Source organism: Lampetra fluviatilis, chromosome 10, assembly GCF_964198595.1.
Source record: "Lampetra fluviatilis chromosome 10, kcLamFluv1.1, whole genome shotgun sequence".
Classification (NCBI taxonomy): domain Eukaryota; kingdom Metazoa; phylum Chordata; class Hyperoartia; order Petromyzontiformes; family Petromyzontidae; genus Lampetra; species Lampetra fluviatilis.
Genome location: NC_136284.1, coordinates 4,659,465 through 4,678,167, shown reverse-complemented (window position 1 = coordinate 4,678,167; position 18,703 = coordinate 4,659,465). Strand labels below are relative to the sequence as shown.

General features: G+C 44.2%; 1 protein-coding gene across 4 annotated transcripts; it reads left to right on the top strand.

The window, feature by feature from the left end:
- Window positions 1-951: 951 nt before the first annotated feature.
- Window positions 952-14,467, top strand: LOC144934448 (spermatogenesis-associated serine-rich protein 2-like). 4 transcript variants are annotated; one of them, XM_078860205.1, is made up of 13 exons: window positions 952-1,015; window positions 2,816-2,918; window positions 4,773-4,852; window positions 5,303-5,411; window positions 5,509-5,558; window positions 5,936-6,305; window positions 7,412-7,642; window positions 8,273-8,408; window positions 10,020-10,078; window positions 11,003-11,112; window positions 11,377-11,479; window positions 11,598-11,791; window positions 11,980-14,467. In XM_078860205.1, exons 2-13 carry the CDS (start codon window positions 2,894-2,896, stop codon window positions 12,568-12,570), a joined length of 2,058 nt encoding a protein of 685 aa, XP_078716331.1. In that variant the 5' UTR covers window positions 952-1,015; window positions 2,816-2,893; the 3' UTR covers window positions 12,571-14,467. The 4 variants fall into 4 exon arrangements, with proteins under 4 accessions (XP_078716331.1, XP_078716333.1, XP_078716332.1 ...); XM_078860207.1 differs by having other exon boundaries at window positions 981-1,015; window positions 2,810-2,933; XM_078860206.1 differs by having other exon boundaries at window positions 987-1,015; window positions 2,810-2,918; window positions 12,028-14,467.
- Window positions 14,468-18,703: the final 4,236 nt, after the last annotated feature.

Genomic DNA, 18,703 nt, shown 5'->3' with positions numbered 1-18,703 from the left:
CTGATCTCTTTCGAGCCCTATCTGTTGCCCTCACTATTTTCCAGAGGGAAAAAAGCATTGTCTAACACTGGCATTCTCCCCTCGCTTTGATGCGTTACATTTAATTAAGAAAATAGAGAGCGTTTCTAGAGTGAATAATAAGTTATAGATTGCATTTTATACCACGGAGTTAACCTTAAAAAAGAACGTCTGATGACCAATTTATAAACTGGCATATTATATTTCCTAAAACAGTCGTAGTCTTTGGGTGACAACCCCTTTTTATATCGCAACAAAAGAACGTACAGTATTGATAACTAAACCAAATAAATAAAAATCACCAATAAGTGCGCTCGACACGACTGCGACACAAAAGTCGCGTCCCACTAATTTTATACGGCCGCCCTTTGTCTCCCCCCCCCCCCCTTTATTTTCGCCATCCCATTGGCTGCTCGCTCTCCGTCACGTGCCTTTTCCGGCGCTGAGGTTTTCTTACGGGCCACGCGTTCGGGGAGGGGTCACGTGATCATATTTAACCTCCCCCCGCCCCCTTTCTCGCCCCGCCCGCCCGCCCGCCCACCCGCCCCGCCCCTGAAATTTCCACCTTCCTCATTGGTCAGTGGGTAGACACGTACGCATGGGGGGGGGGGTTACTTTCCTGGATCGGAAACACCCCCCCCAGCCCCGCGCTCGATTTCCAACGACCACGTTAGGGGATGTGAAGGGGGGGGATGTGAAGGGGGGGGGATTTGCAGGGTGGGCGGTGTGAAGGGGGGGGGATGTGAAGGGGGGGGATGTGAAGGGGGGGATTTGATGGGGGGAATGTGAAGGGGGGAATGTGAAGGGGGGGGATATGAAGGGGGGGATATGAAGGGGGGGGGGGATGTGAAGAAGGGGGGGGGGGGATGTGAAGAAGGGGGGGGGTGCGCGCGCAGCCCGCGTCAGCCAATGGGAACGCGAGACGAGGCGCTTGCACGACCCGAAGGGCGCGCGCTCGGGAGGCTGAGCTCATTCGACTCGGCGCGCCGCTCCTGCAGTGCGTATCCCTCCTCCTCCTCATCCTCCTTATCCCCCATTCTTCCATTGTTATTGACAAGTCATCGCGATCATTGTTTACAATAAGTATCGCGCGATCACTGCTATTGCTCTGTTTAAACTCTTGCTTGCGACAGCGTGAACGTTACAGTTTAAAGGCGGGCGCGGTAGTTGTAATTATTTGCTGGGGAGAATTATTATTGTAACGTTGGGAGAGAAGGGGGGGGCAGCGGAGGGTTACGTACGACTGTCCTATCCCCTCCGGTAGGGGGGCCGCCGTGTGAGTGTGCCCAGGTACCCAGATGAGTGCGACAGAGGGGGCCCACCTCTTCATCTGGATGTGTGCATTGGCCTGGCTGCCTACTGCCGGATGCTGCATGCCGCTTCTAGTAGCTTCTCGATGTTTTTAGCACCGTGCCCGATCTCCATCCTCTGGTCACCTGGAACATTCGACTCATAGTTGCTGATTAACGTCCTCCGTATTGTATTGAATTCCGTCGTTTCGTTCATCATCTTTCGGTTCGGTGAAGCTGCGATGTGAATTCTGGTGCCAGTGCGAATTTATTGCTGTTCCTCGTGTGCATTTCTAGACCTCGGAACTGATTTTTTTTTAAAAACTGAAACCCAGAGTTGCTGATCGCAGCCCCCCCCCCCCCAGAAATGGCAAGCGACCAGCAACAAACAGCACCATCAGAGTTGTAATAGATGAGGTTAACACTTTAATCGAGCTTACAGGGGAACGGAGAGAGAGAGAAACGATGTTCAGTGAATTCCAATGTGGAGCAAGCGATGCCGAGGGAAGCTGGGAAGAGAATTGATGTGACCTGTAAACGTGGCGTTTTACTAAAACAATAGTGTGGGTGAGACGAAAGAGTCTACCAGACGGAGAGTCCTCATCTGCGTGGAGGAATCGATTAAGTTGGGAACAGTAACCGCGGTAGTAGCGATAAAGGGGTAATTCGGACTCCCGGTGAGAGATTTAAATGAATTAGTGCTGGATCGAAAGTCCACCTGATTGCTTTACGTTGCATCCTAATTCAGTAGATTAAGATAGGAACTGTGTGCTCCACCCCAGATAGTACAAGACTAATTCGAACGTCGGCCGAACGTACGTTTTGTCGAGTAGTAAAACTGATCGTCCAGGACTATAGTGCGATTCGAATGGCCTTCTGGAATGAGCATTATCTCCAGTGAGAATCTCTACGATTCCCATTGTGAACTACGAGGGGTACCATTGTGATCCTGCGTGGTTCCTTTTGTCAAATTTTTTCGTGCGGTGCTCCACAGTCAATGTGTGGGGTGCCGCGGTGGCGCGATGTTTACTCCTTCGCCTGGTATGCAGGAGGTCGGGGGTTCGATCCGGTCCCTTAATAGCTGCTGTATATTTGGAGTTTGCATGTTCTCCCCGTGGTTTTTCTCCGGGTCCACCGGTTTTTTTCCCCCTCCACATTTGGAAACACTCGTTTATAGTATTGGCTGCAATAATTGTCCACGTGGTAAGCCACTTCGTTGAGCTATATAGAGGTATATAGCTCTGAACAATAGCTCAGTGGGGCCTTTCCTGGTAAAGTAAAACGTTTAGAATGTTAATTTCATCGACGGTCCCTGAAGTGCATCTGCCCATTTGTCAAATCGTCTTGCTGCTCACGGCCTACTTACTGTGTTGTTGTGATGCACTGTTTGTCAGTATAATGATGTTCCAGCGTGCATGTATGGGTCAAGTTCACAGCTGTGAAGAGAGGGTGGGTAAATGACCAGCGAATCGGATGACCCATTGCTCTCGACCTTGCTGTAGTTACAGGATTTGTTTGGTGCTGGGAATCGCGGCGGTGTGTGGAGCTGCTTTGCTGTATCCGCGCTTGGAGTTTCTCACTCTGCCATGGACATTGGCAAGAGCCGGAAAGGTGCGTGAAGAAGTGGTAAGAAACGTGTGGCCCGGCTTTGACTGTGTTTTGTCCTCCGTGCTTGCTGACTTAGCTAAAGTGATGGTGGTGTCAAAGTCTAGTGCGATGTGCACTCACCCTTTTAAATTGCTATAAATTCAGTGCATGGCAACTATTGAGGTGTGTGTCGTTTGTATATTACTGTCAATGTGTGACGTATGTTGCTTAAGTGTATTCTGTATACTTTACATCCATTAAAAGCCAGCTGGGAGTCAAGCTATTGTAGGAGAGACCTAGAGTAAATACAGGGCGTGCTAAGGGTAAAGCTGAAATGTATGTGGGTGTGCACATTGCTATATTTGTATATTGTGTGCGTGCGGAATGTGTACGTAGTTTTGTGTTCGGATGACTGTTGAGAACCCTCATTAGAATTGTAGATGTGTGGCATATGCAAGTGTAAAAAACGTTGAATGGTGTGACGCGTTTTCAGGCGAAATGCCACAAGCGTGCACCGTTGGGCCCCAGCCATTCGCAATTAGCAATGCTGGCGTAACGTGGAGAGCCAGCGGCAGTCCTGTGGAGAGAAAAAAATTAAAAGGAGGGGCTAGCCCGAGTGGGCACAGCTCCGAACCAGATGTGGACTTGGCAGCACTTCCCCTGTGGCCACGTCGGCAGTGTCCGTCCTGCATGGGGGCGTTTAGACCCAAGCTCTTGTTGGGGTTGGGTTTTTGCATGAGATGCTTTTGGGGGGAGGGGGGGTTCTGTTACCCCACGTGTTGGTTAACTCAATGTGCAACCGAGATTGGCTCCTTATCCTTTGACATACCCCAATAATGTCCATGTTATTCCAATCATAGGCTAAACTGGGTTTGGGCTGCTGACAGTGCTCGACTTGGCCTTGACCTCAATCCTGAAAGCATTTCAGTTGGATAGATGAGTGAAGGCAGTTTGACCTCATGAGCGAATGGAAAGTTGCTACGAGCAGGAAGCCAACTTCCACGTCTGCCCTGCACTCCTGGGAGGTGAATTATGCCAACGGTGTGTTCCCTCTTAAGCCAAATGCACAAATGCAGGGGGGCATCTGGTTACCATTGGACCTTTGAGTGACGCACTGATCCAGGGTAACTAATAGGCATTGTTTTGTGTCATACTAAAGTATTATAAAGTTGCTGAGACTGTGGGTAGGTGACTGTTATAAGGATTGAGCAAATCCAAAATTGCAATTCCAATGAAAAATTATATCCAAGTGTCAAACAGTGTTGTGAAAGTGAGAGGAACATTTTTTGACATAAGATTCAAATTTTTGCAATTATAAAAGTTAATCTTTTATAACTTTTTATTCCTCCAAACCTTCTTACTCCTGAAAATTATGGTATTTTTCACGCATGCCTGAAGACTCTTGGCACTGAGCATGACATTGGCATTTAAATAAGTTCATGGACTTGGCACAAGACCAAAAATGGCTTCTTGAAAGTATGTTCCCCCCTATTCTCTCCTGCAAGATATCGAAAGCGTTTTATTTGAAGTTATAATGATGCAGCCAGTGTATAATTTGTGTGCAAATGTTATAATCGTAGTTTTTGCAGAAATTGCTTTCGCATTGCATAATTCCAAACTGATGAGAATAATAAGCGTGAACTTGTTTATTTTTTAAATAATAAGACTTTATTTTAAAAGTGTTTTTTTTGTCTTATACTCTTAAATTATATAATCTTGGAGCTAACATAGCTGATGCCAAGTTTGAACAGCTGACCAAATTTCATGAATAGCATTTAAACGGTGATATTTGAATGTTCGCATTGTAACTTCCAATTCAGCATTTGAACTGGATTGGGATGAATAGACATTCAGGTTGCTTTGTATTTTTGTTCACAGATTTATCAAGTGTTGAGTTTGACACCAGGACCAAGGCAGTGATGGCTCGGTCCGGCGGACATGAGAATATACGGGAGAAGGTGAGGTTTGGAGTTGGCCCATAAGAGGAGCGGATTGTAATATGTAGGCGCTTTCTTTGAAACCATAAACGTTTTTTTAAACTACTAAATTATTTTTTATTTTAGCAGATAAGGCTCCGGAGAAAACCGGAGGACCCGGATAAAAATCTTCACGACTATGGGGAGAACATTCGAACTCCAAATGTACAGGCGTCGGGGTTGGGCTCTAACCCACGACCTCCTGTATAACCAGGAGAGGCAATTAACATCTCGCCACCATGGCGCCCCTTGGCACCACGAAGACTGTGTCTGAGAGCCTTGATGGCTGCCACCCCTGTACTTTTAAGTTCAGCCTCAATTCTGACTGCTGGACTGTAAAATAATCCCAATGTACGCACTGCTGTTTCCCCGTAACAAAGGTTGAGTGCTTTTGTGCATGCGATGTGAAGATTGACCCATTCTTTTTTGCAGATAAATGCGGTGCGCTTGGTAGTTAATAACAAGAGCAACAACGAAATCGTTCTGGTTCTGCAACAATTTGACTTCAGTGTGGACAAAACTGTTCAAGCATTTGTTGACGGTAGGTTTTATATTACACTCATTAATGCAATGGTCTATATTTCAGATGAGATTACGATGAGTTACAATTTGTGAAATCTGATTTATTTATTTTACAGGGCGTGCAAATGAGGTGCTAAATGAATGGAACACCACTGGTAAAAAGAAGGTAAGCACTCTATAGACCACACTAGATGTGAAAGAAATTGATTCACACACGATACAGTATTAGGAAGTGATGAGTGTTGATTTGCATGCAGCAATTAAACAGCTAATAGAGGGTTTGCAATATGCAGCTGTGAAATGCTTGATTACTATTCATCATGTAAATGACAAGTGTTTAAATTAACAAAAAATATTTCAATAAACAGCTGTTAATATTATAATTCCATCATTGTGTCAGTATTTTAAGTTAAAAACACAAGTCCTGTCTTGCAATTGAAACATGTTAATCTATGTCCTGCTGCTGCCCAGTTGGCCTTACCACAAAACTGACAAATAGTCTGAGCGAGTCGGCCCTAATTGAGATGCCCACTCACGCTGCAGCCCAACGCTAAGAAGAAGAAGGGAAGAGGCAAGGGCGCGAGCGAGGCTGCACGGGAAGAAGTGGAACCAGAGCCCGTGCCGCAGGAAGAGCGCGACGGAGAAAACGGTGATGAAATGGTGGTGATGGCCGGCGAAGTGGCGGTGGTCGCTGATGAATTGGTGGCGGTTGCTGGCGAGGTGGCGGTAGTTGCTGGCAGTACTGCGGCGATTGCTGATGGTGCGGCAGTGATGGTGGTTGATGGTGGTGTTGGTGCTCATAACGGCGATGGCGCAGAGGGCCTTGCTGAAAAGATGGACGAAATTTTGATGCTCGACAAAGAGGGCTGTGCGGACTCATCAAGGCCAAGATCACTGGACATCACACATGCAGGTGTTCTTCGCAGCAGTGTACACTTTTATTTTGTTTAAACCGATAACATGTGTAGGCAGTCGGATGTATTGTTTATTGTTAATCAGTATACGTATATTTAGCAAAAAAACAACAGTATTTTAATGTTTACATGTGGAAACAAAAATATGTCAATCTATTAACAATTTGTTTCCACATATGGAAGTTACTGTTCTGTTTTATGCATGCATACACATTTGAGAGCCACTCAAAATTTAAGTTTATTTTATTTTCAACATCACGACTTCTGCTTTTATTTATTTTGCTTGTTAAATTGAAGCACTTGGTATTTACTGGTTGCTCAACAGTTGAAAAATTAATTTGGTCATAGTATAGGCAAACTGTAAATTTTAACTGATTAGAATGGCAATTTTAGTCCTTCACTAGACCAAAAGTAACGAATTGAGAGGGTGTGATCCTAGAAAACGAAAACTTCACTTGGCCATATGAAAATTGAATGGCACCCAAATATGCATTATAACAATGCATTATTTGATGATGATTTGCTTTTAAACTGTAATGAGCAACTGGAGTTCATAATCTAAGCTGTGATATCTTTTGACAGAACTTTAATATAAAGTTAAATATATTTAGAAAATTGTGCTTTTTTTACTAATGCTGCAAGGATTTTAGGAGCACTAACATTGCTTAAAATGCTATCATTTACAAGGATTTCTCCAAGATTGGATCTTTTTTTAAAAATCACAATTTCTGAGCAAAGGCTCAAAATGCCAAGCGGTCGGCAACAAAGAGCATTTGCAGGTGTGTTATAAGATGAGTTAATGCCTTTCTTAAGAACTTGGGGAAATAAACGATGGGAGGGAATTAGAAAAGTTGAGCAACTGCCAGGAAAGAAGCAGAAGCACTGTTTTGACCTGCAGTGTCTGGTGTTTGCACACCATGGACGAGTCGCAACAATTAGTCTGGTAGACGGAGTCCTCGGCAGGAGTTCATGAGAAGAGTAACTGTGGTAGTAGGGATCGCGGAGCGATAAGGAGGCAACTGGACCGCTGGTGAGCCAGTGACTGGATTGAATCGGTGAGTGCGGGATCGACAATTAAACTGATTTTTTTTTTCTCTCTCGATAGTTGAGAGCGCACACGATGAGCCACACGAGACATCGGAAGATGTTTCTCAGCCTAAACCAAACACTGGACGGACCCCCCCGAAGCAGACGGGGCAGAGTACAGTACAACACGGAGGGCGGCACCGCGGCCCCCGCGCTGCGCAGCGAAATGCCAACACCGCACCCAATCCACAGCCTGCTATGTTTCCTGAAGAACCTTTCTCACATCCTACGTCCAACAGCAAGAAACCAGGTAGGGAACTTGTCAAGGGTGCCCAGTTGGGGGGGGGGTTGTTGGAATGGGAACTAGCTGTGTTGTATTTGATTTAAAGTGTTAAAAAGAATGTGCTGTTATCTTGTCAGACCCTGGAAGCTAAGCGGGCTGGAGCGTGGATAGTGCTTGAATGGCTGACCCCCGTGCATGACACAGGTGGTGTAGGCTGCTGCAGGGCTACATTGTCAGCAGAGGGCAGTGCAGCAAAACACAATGTTGCACTGTACTACACTACAATGTATATTTCATTTAATGATTGAGTTGACCAAACACTCCAATTTAGAGCTACAGAGCTTGGGCAATTTTGGCAGCATTTCTAGCTGTCTTCCCACTTGCCATGCGATTTTCCATGCCTCTGAATCCAAGAAACTTTTCTCTTTACAGAATTGTAAATTTTAATGTTTGATCCCTGCTTTCACCTATGCAACTGACCAGCATGGTGATGTATTGGAGATTCTCAATGGGGGAGACTTTCATCCAGTGGTGACTGTACCTGTACACACGTGAATCAAAGTGTTGTGTTACTGCCATCTCTTTGGACTTGAACGTGAACATGTTGAGATGGTGGTGCTGTCGTGTTGCAAAGCTTTGCTGTTACTTTCCACGTAGGGCCCAACATTGAGAAGTCTGTGAAGGATCTTCAGAGGTGCACGGCATCCCTAACACGTTATCGTCTGCTGCTGAAGGAAGAGATGGATACATCTGTGAAGAAGATCAAATCGTCTTTTTACGAGCTTCAACAATGGTGTGTACACCTGCTGGTGGGGGGGTGGTGGTTGTTGCATATCTGCGTTGCGCTATGAACCCGGCGACTCGGGTTCAATACCCGCTCATGGTCAACACTAGTGACTATTATCTGAACCGATCCTGGGCCCTCCCCTAGGTCGACTCAACTTCAAATGAGTTCCTGGTACAATGTGTAAACATGACCACTAGGGAGACAAAGGCGGCCGAGTGTGGTGTTGGCCATTCACTCCCCTCGTGTGCCGTGTCGGCCTTTATAGGCGTTCGCTAACAGCATTTGCCTCAACAGTCTGTTAAAGAAGCTATATGTGGCATATCTGAATCCATTGTAAAGGTGAATAATGGAATTCTTTAAAATAAATAATAGCTTGTTATTATTTTAAAGAGATGAAAGCAGTTATTTATTCAAAGCTCTTATTTGCTGAAGATAGGAATTTTCAGAGGTTTACGCTTATTGATCCTGCACTGGGTTAATAGGATGTTTGTCATGCTTTTCTGCAGAGTGGAGGCCACCACTTTTTTAATGTTTGAAGAGTACAGTGAGAAACACTGGCGAGTTTGTGTTATGATGACAGCAAACAGTGTTTCCAGTATAACTAAATATCTGCTTTTGGCAGTGTAACTTTATAGCGTTCTCGCAAGTCATTCACTATTGGCTGCCTTTTATAACAGGCGTTTGTTGCTTTAGATTGATAATTTTCTGTTTATTTTCCCCCTTCAATTGGCCATTTTCTCACTAATGCTTTTGGGTTTGGTTTTCACTGTTGTGAATTGATATTAAGAATATTTCCAGCTGGAATTTGACAATTTTCCACTCCATACAGTCTACCATGAAGTCATTCAGACGTTTTGTTGTTAGAATAATGGTTATTGGAACTTTTTCACCTCGGAAAATTATTCTTACGTACTCATTTTGGTTCTTTCGGTAAAGACCGAAAGAACCAAAGAGTGAATTCCTGCAGTCACGAAAGCTTCAAATCAAGATATTCTTACGTAGTTTTCTTTTGTCAAATGTAAATTATTGAATCTATACCTTTTACCTGGCAATCACATAAAGCATTTGCAGCACTATGCACTGAAACCACGTCCACAGAGTGGGAGAAGTCTACAGAGTGGAAGGATGCATGAGACCCAACTCCATAATTTACCATTAATCCATTTGCGTGGGGGGCAGCAGCAGTGACGCTGTAGTTTGCGCACTTGCAGTGGATCTGCCGACCTGAATTCGATTCTCAGCCATGGTTAACGTCAGTCGTGAGTGATATCTGAGCTGGGCATACCCCCACCGCTGCTTTAGTAACCCCCACAGGCCAGGGTGGTCAAGTATGGACAAACAACCCCTGTGACTGAAATGGGGTGGCAAGGCTTTATACGGCAGTGGATTGAGAAAAGGGCTGTAATTTGTTTTTCATGGTTCATTCATCTGAATTGATCTTTTTCTTTCTATGCGATACATTTTGTAATCTCTACAAAAATATACATAAATGGTTGAAGATTAAAATTTCATTTTAAACGGTGCTTATTTTTCACCCATACAAATATATATAATTTTATGGTTTTCAATTTGTTAAATTTCACTGTTTACTGAATGTTTCTTGTGCCGCGTTCTCAGCCTGATGGATCGGGAAGTCTCTCTCCTGTCAGACATTGACAAGGTGAAAGAAGAAGCAAGTGAGTTCACTCGGCCATTTTTGTTTTTTCGTAATCTGCTCTAGGGTTTGTGGAAACCCAATTCGCTGTGTCTGTGGTGCTGCCCCCAAGAGATAACGGTTGCTTGAAACAGTGATTTATCGCGTCGCGTTTCAAAGTTCGTTTTCTGTGGCAAAATGAAAAAATAAAAGGCCAAAGAACATTACATGGCCTCCTTTTAAAACCAGTGCGATATATATAACCTGGCCTTAAAATTCTTACAAGGACCACCTCTCTTGTCATAGCACAGTACTAACAACCAGTTGTAAAGTGACTTCTGTGTTTGTCTTGCTGTTAGTAGTGCTTATTGCATATACTCACATTTAGACTGTCCAAATATTGTCCAGAAAACATCTCTGTGATTGGCAGCGGTTTGTTTCATTCGGTGTTCAGACCAGGCGAAAACCCACACATTCAGTACAGCAGAATATAACATTGATTTTAAAACAAAGTGAACGGTGATATGTTGACTCTGCCATTGTATTTACAATACCCACATGTGTCTCACCTGTAATAAGTATATCTGTAAACCATGATATAAATGTGTAAACGTTATGTGCATAGAGGTCAATAGGTGAAGACTTTTCAAATATGTTTATTCATAACTTGTCAGCATTATTCGAACACGAAACAAAAGAACAAAAAAACGGTTTCATTAATAGGTCGCAGATTATCCTTGCACACCATTGTCAAATCCTACACATAGTGGAAAACATTCTATTTTTTATCCTTGTAAAAATTAGGACATGTTTTTTATAACTCTCCTAAAGGTAGACATTGTACATTGTAAAGTTCTGCATTTAATTTAGTGAAAATAGCAGTGCCCCACGAATCATTATTTACAAGTGACTGGTGGCCCTACGAAGTACACTTCTCTGATGAAGTTGCTTTTCCGTGAGTGCACAGTAAGATTGTTGAAGGCCAGGCAGGAGAAGGCGGGAGACCTGAAGCGACGCACGGATAACTCTGTGCGCATGTCGGAGGCTCAGCTCGCAAGCCTCAGAGCCGACATAAAGGTATGATGACATTTCCCTTCGTCATTACTTGGACTGTGTGCTTAGAAAACTGTATATTGAGCAATTGGAGACTTTTCACAAGGGTATATTGCAGATTAGTTTTTACTGCTTGATTACTCGTGTCAATTGTGTTACAACCTCATAGTTTGTTTTATTTATTGGGATAAATAATATATTTCCTCTTGATTTTTACAAACTGCTGTTGTTTTACGATCGGTTCACGATCGTTTGGTGCTAAACTCCACGTATGTTTTTCCTTCACAGCAATTTGTCAGCGAGAGGAAGTACGATGAAGAGTTGAGCAAGACCCTTCGATTTGTATGCGACTGTGAAAGCATGAAGCTGGCTCTTCAAACCTTTGGCGAAGGTAGGTTACATTTTGTGGCGTCCTACAAACGGCAATTGCCATAACTCAACGTTACGCATTGGAATTGTTTCTTTCTCATTGCATTGGCATTAATGACCTTGTGTGCTCTTGTTCGCAGTGGGTCCGCCAAAGAACAGCGTCGCGTCTAAGCCCAGGAGTGACTCTGTGTCCTCGCAGTCCAGTGTAACTCCCGTGACCACCCCCAGTGATGTTTCTGCCCCAGTAATGCCGCTACTTAGTCTGCCCCTGGGTACTAGAACCCATGCCTCTCGGCCAGCGACCGGAAACGATGGCTCCGTCACGACACAAGGGGTAATGCTTAAGTTTCATTTTTACACCTAATTGTGAGATAATATCGTCGGCTTTATTAATTGTTGGACATAATGCAATGTTTTCCTCTGACTCCCTCCATATATTATTTATTTTTAAAATGTAAAACAAGCTTATAAGATGGTTTTCTTAATTAAATTTTTAATTGACTTTTTTTTTGTCTTTTCAAGGCTGCCCAGTCCACTGATAGGAAGCCTGGCTCTGCACCTCCCTTCCAGGAGCCCAATGGATCTCAATATGGTGGTCGGGGAGGGAGGACATCTCAATCCAGCAGAGGGTTTAGACGGAATGCAAGAAACGTTCCCCCACGGCAGGACGGCTTGCCTGGCTCCGGCTACCAAAGAAATCCGCCAAGAGACCGGCCCAGAAGCCAAGGTCAGATGAAGCCCGAGTCCCAAACGAGCACTGCCACTGAGGGCAAGCCACAGAATGGGCCTGGCGAGCCGCAGCGTGCCCTGGACGGCAACCAGCACACGAAACGAACTGAAGAAATTCGCCCTAAGGTGACCGAGGGTCACCGGGGAAAACACTCAGTAGAGAGACACAAGAGAGCAGATGGCTCGGCTGAAGAGCAGCTCCAAGTGAGGCCGTCTGAAGTGGCACTGCCGCCTCGCAAGCCAAGACACAGGCCCGAGGCGGGCAGCTCGACCAGAGCGCCGCTCCGTGATGGATGCGGAGGCGGCAGCCTGCAGCAGAATGGGGTGGCGGCTCCCGAGGTGCCAGACAGGCGTGCAGGTTATAGCGATGAATGGGGTTGCTAGGTCGCCTCGAGTGGCAAGTGTTATTGTTTTACACGTGTCGGTCGGATACTTTGATGTTCCTTACGGATTTTTGTGAAAAAACAAATGAAACATGAGAGAGTTCTCTGGGCTTTAATTTGCATTCCAAAAGTGGCTCACAGTCATTTACTTATTACAGTAGTATTAGTACCTTGAGTAAAAAGAGAACTATATATAAAAGGAAGCTTAAAACAATGGGAGGATAATAACGAATCCTATGCATAAACAATGTGCCTTGTAATGTTTGTTTATAATATGTAGCGATGTTGAAAATGGAACGTAAGAACCAAAGGTAGCAGTGTATAGTGCCATTGTTTAGTTATTACTGGTGATGCTGTTGGTGTTGGCTCCTGACGTTCCTTAAACAGAAGTAAGGTTTCGGCTGCAAGTGTGTGACGGGGGGCGCGATGACCACTGTGACGTGCTTCTGTCGAGCATCGTGGCGCTGGCTGCGGTTCCACGGAAACAGCAATTTTTGTAAAATTCGTTGCTTATAAAAACTGATGACGTTTTCTTTTTCTAAATGTGAAAACACGAGCACTAAATTAAGCATGACATCTTTTCAGTATTGACGCTAATCTTGTTGCAATAAAACTGTCGGTTTATAAGTGGTGCAACATCTGTGTGTGCTGTAAACCTCGCTACAGGTGATTTGATTTGGGCAATGAAATGCATGCGCAAGTGCGAACACGCGAAGTTGACAAGGGTATGCCTGGCGTGCTATTTGCATGACAAGGCCTTATCACAAACATGTGTGGGCTGCTCTGATGCGTCCAAAAAGGTGCCATCGGTTGGCAACCTTGTGCAGAATTGTCATCTCGTAGTAAAGATCACGTTCGGCACATCGTCCATTGGTTATATCTCTTTTCTACTTTGTGTTACGGTGTCATCTTTGTCAGTAGTTAGCAGACTAGTTTTATGAAGCCTTCGACATTGGAGAATTGTGGGTCCGCTCAAAATGAAAACAAGCACTTTCTAAAATGAACACGTGGTTTAAAATACAAAATCGTATCGTGTTGTGTGGGGTACCTTCTCATCTGTGATGTTAATCATTTTGAAACGGGGACCATTCAGGCTGGTGGTGTAAAACTGAGGGTGGGGGAGGGGTGTTGCATGTGCCACAAAAGGGCACAGGCGTTGACATTTAAGGACGTGCGCTGACAAATGCGTAGCTTGCACACTTTGTCGGGAGTTACGTAGCCGAGGAGAAATGACGGGTCTTTGGACCTGTTGTCGAAAAACCCTTGGCAATAAAAATAAAAATCTTGACACTATTTGTGTGCAATTACTTTAGTCCAGTTTAATGATTTGTTGAGGATGCAAAGTGAAATAAATTGCGTTCCAACTTTGTAGTTGACACCTTTACATGATGTTTATGTTGTGGTAGGGGACTTGTTTGGTGAGTAGCCCTGGTTTATAGTGTAACAGATTTCAAAGTTTAGTTTTTGCCTGGTGGTTTTCCAGGTCTTATCCTTTATTTTATTCCACTAAGATGTTAACATTTAAATTAGAATCGCATGTAACAACATAGGATCTGTTTACATTTTACTGTTTTTTTGATTGCGTACATGACGTAGCAGAATTTTCCAATTACATTACTGTTTTTTGTGCTGCTGTACGTCTTTACAGTATCTTCATTGCTTCGTTCTTTTATTCATTCATTCTCTTGATGATGGCCGATCGTTTACTTTAATCCTTAGCAAAAGGTGATGTAGTCCTTGTTTGGATCTGAAGCTAATCTTTGATGGTAGCAAAAAGAGGCAACGTTAAGGTACTGTTTATTACCTGGGAAAGTACTGTCTTGTACTTTTTATTGACCAGTGTTGGTGTTCTCGGCCTTGCATGGTTATGGTAGAATAAATGACTTAACGAATTATGACCAGTGGCTTGTGTTACTTACTTGCACGGGTTATCTCCGTATTGGTGTGAGTGAAACTACTGCACTGTAAATTTCGATTTAAAGCTTTCGTGACTGCAGGGATTCATCTTATTGGTTCTTTTGGTAAAGTTCCCTTCTACGTGACTTTACCGAAAGAACCAAGAAGATACTCCACCGTACTGAAAGCCTACCTTTCCTTGCACCACAGTATTTAATGAAAAATATTGCAAACCTTTTGGCAGACTTTGCAGGCGAATAAGTTCATAAGCCGACATAATAAGCGTGTTATTGTGAGCACAATTGAAGTGGCGTTACCAAGTGAGACACTTGAGACTGTGAGCCACATTTCTCCACCGCGACGAGCGCAAGAGAATCGTTTGGAAGGACGTCAACATTTCAGTAACGAAAACACGTGGATTTTCTTTTCAATAATACTGTAATATAATAAATCATCCAGCTTAGTGAATGGAAAAACACTGCGTCTGCCACAGTCAGCTGTGGAAAACCAAGCCCCTGCGTGGGGATACGTGGCTCCGAGGAGATTCCAGCAGCTGGGAGATTTGGCCAGCGGCGGCTCATCGCTGTGATTGGTGCATCGAGCTTATCAAAGCCCTCTGGTACATTGTCTTGTACTGTCTGTCCAGCCTCCATGCTATTTGTTTCGTGAAGACGGTTGCATTCTTGACCATGAGTTACGAAATAATTGGCGATAATGCGTTAGTCATTCTCGATCCACCATGAGATGAAGGCCCCTCCACACGTCGTGTTGGTCGTTGCGGATTGGCGAAGTATCAGGCGGGAGCAGTTCTGATATTGATTGCCAACGATATTGGCCACGGTCGAGAATCGAACTCGGGTCGCCAAGTTCGTAGCAGAACTCACGAAACACCCTTTCCATTGGTGAATAGCCGCAGAACAAATCTGGCACGGATATTTCTAAATTTTGGATTGTGTCGGTGAGGCCACTGTCTAAATGTGTCAATCGTAGCATCAGTTGAGGTGTGTTAACATTAATAGTGGAGCGTCTAATTTTTTGTGCCTTTGAGTACCGTTTACTTTATGAGCCTATTCTTAAAATATGTTCACCAAACCCTGGTGTACATACGCGTTATTATCGCAGTATTGATAACACCAAAGGCAATCGCCTGGAATATGCCCCATCCCGTCAGCTCTTGTAAGCTAACCAACGTTGAGCCTGGATAGTTTTTGGGTGGCCGGCTGCCATTTATAGCTGGTGATGTAGACTATTTCTGGGGCTACATGATGGGTAGAAGAGGGAAGTACAGGATAGCCATTATTGTATGGCATGCATATGCTCACTGATTTCAACCCACAAAGCAGCATTCTGAAGTTTGGCCAAATATCCCAATTGGTGTGGGGGAGGCCCTCATCCAGCAGTGGATTGAAAACGCATCTGTCGGCGTACATTTATATAAACGCGTCTGTTGCATCGCAGAACCGTGATAAACGACTGCTTGTGTGGGAGGCCTTCATCCAGCAGTTGATAGGGAATGGCTAAATGGTGATGTTTATTGCCCTGCAGTTGGCTGGGGTCCGAATGAGGCCACCGTGTGTTTGCACACAACGTGGGCTGCCGAGGCCATGATGCTGCACGCGACTGACAGTGCAATCAAGCTTCGTAACGAGTTAGACGAGATCAGGGCGAGTCCAGTGTTGGATTATTAGAATGTGCTTTAAAAAGTAACCCGTGTGCGTGTGTATGGCTCCAATCGAGCAAGTATTTACACAGTTTCCTATAGCCGTGGACAGTACAGTATACAATAGGGGGTGGATTTCACCGATTCTTAAACTCAATGCATGAATCAAATCGTGTAAAGTAAAACAGACGTATTGGATTGATTGGTATATGTTATGTATCGAGTTAATGTCAATCGATGCAGTCACTGGAGGTGCTACCATTCATTGCAATGTTAAACGAAATGCAATTGTTGAATTTAATCGTGTGCCTGAATTGTGATAATTCAGCTTATGAAGAGCGGAAGCGATGCTTTTTGTCCACCCCAATTACCAAGTTCTAAGCTGCAAGTGGTTCTTAACCTGGGGTGCACTCTGCACCCCCTGGGGGTGGGAGATTCCCTTTCTGGGTGTGTGAGACATTTCCATATTTTCTTTTTAAAGGTTAATAATCGAAACACAATTTAACTACTTTGTTTAATCAAACCCTAGTTATTTATTAATATTATACATTTTGTATTTAAAGCTTTCGTAACTGCAGTTATTCATATTCTTGATTCTTTCGGTAAAATCACCGAAAGAACCAAGAATATAAAAAAAATACAATTGAGTGCAAGGCTGCAGAAAATGTTAAGAACCACTGTTCTCAAGTATGTACGTCCTATAAGCACAGTTCACAAATACGAGCTGACGTTTTGATTTCAGCCGTACAAGTCCGGTTCGCAAAACAGATTGAATCTCAATAGGCCCTCACAAGGTTACTTAGAAGTAGAAAAAAACATTAATGATTTGTACTGTACAAATTCAGCCTTGCTTTAAAGCGTGCTAAAAAAATCCAATTGGGACAACTAGAATCTATCGTTATGGTGTAGCCGGGGAGAATCTGTGTGTTGTGCTGTATCGTGGGCCCTGTTTCCAGGAGGTTAGTTCCTATATTGTTAATTTCTGCATCATAAACAGTTACAGGGTTAGAAAAGCGATGGATGCAGTTTTACATTGTCTATATGCTACTATACAGACTCAGTCATAACACTGGTCAACAACAACAAAACACTTTTTTCTGGCCTGGACTAATTTCAGGGTGCTGATTCCAAATCTGATCTCAGATTTGCTCTATCACATCTCATTTTTATGCTATCGGCATAACCCATTTTCATTGATTTTACCCGAAATTAAACTGTCACTTATGATTGCAAGTTGTTGCGAGTCAGTGACTGCTTTAGTGTTAAAATATGGTGCTGTATTTTTTGGATAGTGTGTTTATAATATCATTTTATGTAGATATCCACATTTATTAAAACATTTTCTTCTGCATTTTTTATTGAAAATGCAATATTTTATATCTAAAAAACCTGCTGTGATAGACAAAAACTGATGCCAGATTTGGAATCAGCACCCCAAAATTACCTTAACACCGTTGGAATACCTTATGCCAAAAAAAGCTTGTTGAACAGTGTAATAATGTAATTTCGATATTCATGGAAATTTGAGTCTCAAAATGATCATTCACGAGGATCCTACTGATTTGGGATGTTTTTGCCGATTCCAAATGTAACCGTGTGGAATCACGCGTCCCGAGAGGGTGGCCACGGAGGAGACGGAGCGATTAAACAAAGTCAGCTTGTGTGCAGGGGCTAGTGGACAGCGGTGGTCAGCGCGCTGCGCTACGAACCCGGAGACCCGAGATCGATTCCCGCTCACGGCCAACCACCGGTGACGATTATCTGAACCGGTCCTGGGCCTTGGTCCATCGTTGGATGTGATCACAGCCGATGATGATGATGATATTTCTTCAGGCCTGTACTCCGCATCTGTGATAATATATATAGAGAGAGAAACAAAAACAACCACCCCGTAAACGCTGTTATGTTGGCACCGCGATCGCGTAATGTGACGTTGCTGAGCAGTTGTTTTGTTCAACAGTGGGCTGGGAGGCGGCGTCCGTGCCCTGGCGCGTGGAATTGTTGACACAGATTGTGGGTGCGAGAGCAATCTGCAAAAAAGTCGCAGTGTCCTCCTCGCTCAACCCGGCTTCGGGCAGGATTCATCGGTGTTCGGAGATCCACGGTTAATAATGTCATTAATTTAACATCCACGTGCCAGGGACACACGTATCCAATGTTACAAGGGGCACTAGTTACATTCCAGCAAGTGGTTCTCTGTTGGTATGCAGTTTACACACATATATATATAAAGGGATGCAGCTGTAGGTGTAATGGTCAGCACACTGGACTTGTAACCCCAGAGGTCAACGGTTCGATCTCAATTTACCGGTGTGTCAATTGAAAGAATGCGGCGAAGTTTCTTGAATTCCACCTCGCCCCTTCTCACCCTTGGCCTCTGTCCAGATAATCAGTATTAATGGGTACACCACAGTCAATCGGCAGGTTGGGTAACTTCCACCTCTCCAAAGACGTCTGGACAGTGCGGAAGAGTAGGCGAACATACTCTCACTAGTCGAGGCCCGTTTTCCAGCAGGGGCATGAGCAGGCACATGCAGGGCTGCACCTTTACCTTTGAGCTCTCATTTCATTGACCGCG

What these genes read in the sequence shown, in the direction of transcription:
- LOC144934448 (XM_078860205.1), top strand. Translation starts at nt 2,894, where the DNA reads ATGGACATTGGCAAGAGCCGGAAAG. An exon ending in ACACCACTGGTAAAAAGAAG is followed by an intron (nt 5,559 to 5,935) that starts GTAAGCACTCTA and finishes CTCACGCTGCAG; the next exon opens with CCCAACGCTAAGAAGAAGAA. An exon ending in ACTGGACATCACACATGCAG is followed by an intron (nt 6,306 to 7,411) that starts GTGTTCTTCGCA and finishes CTCTCTCGATAG; the next exon opens with TTGAGAGCGCACACGATGAG.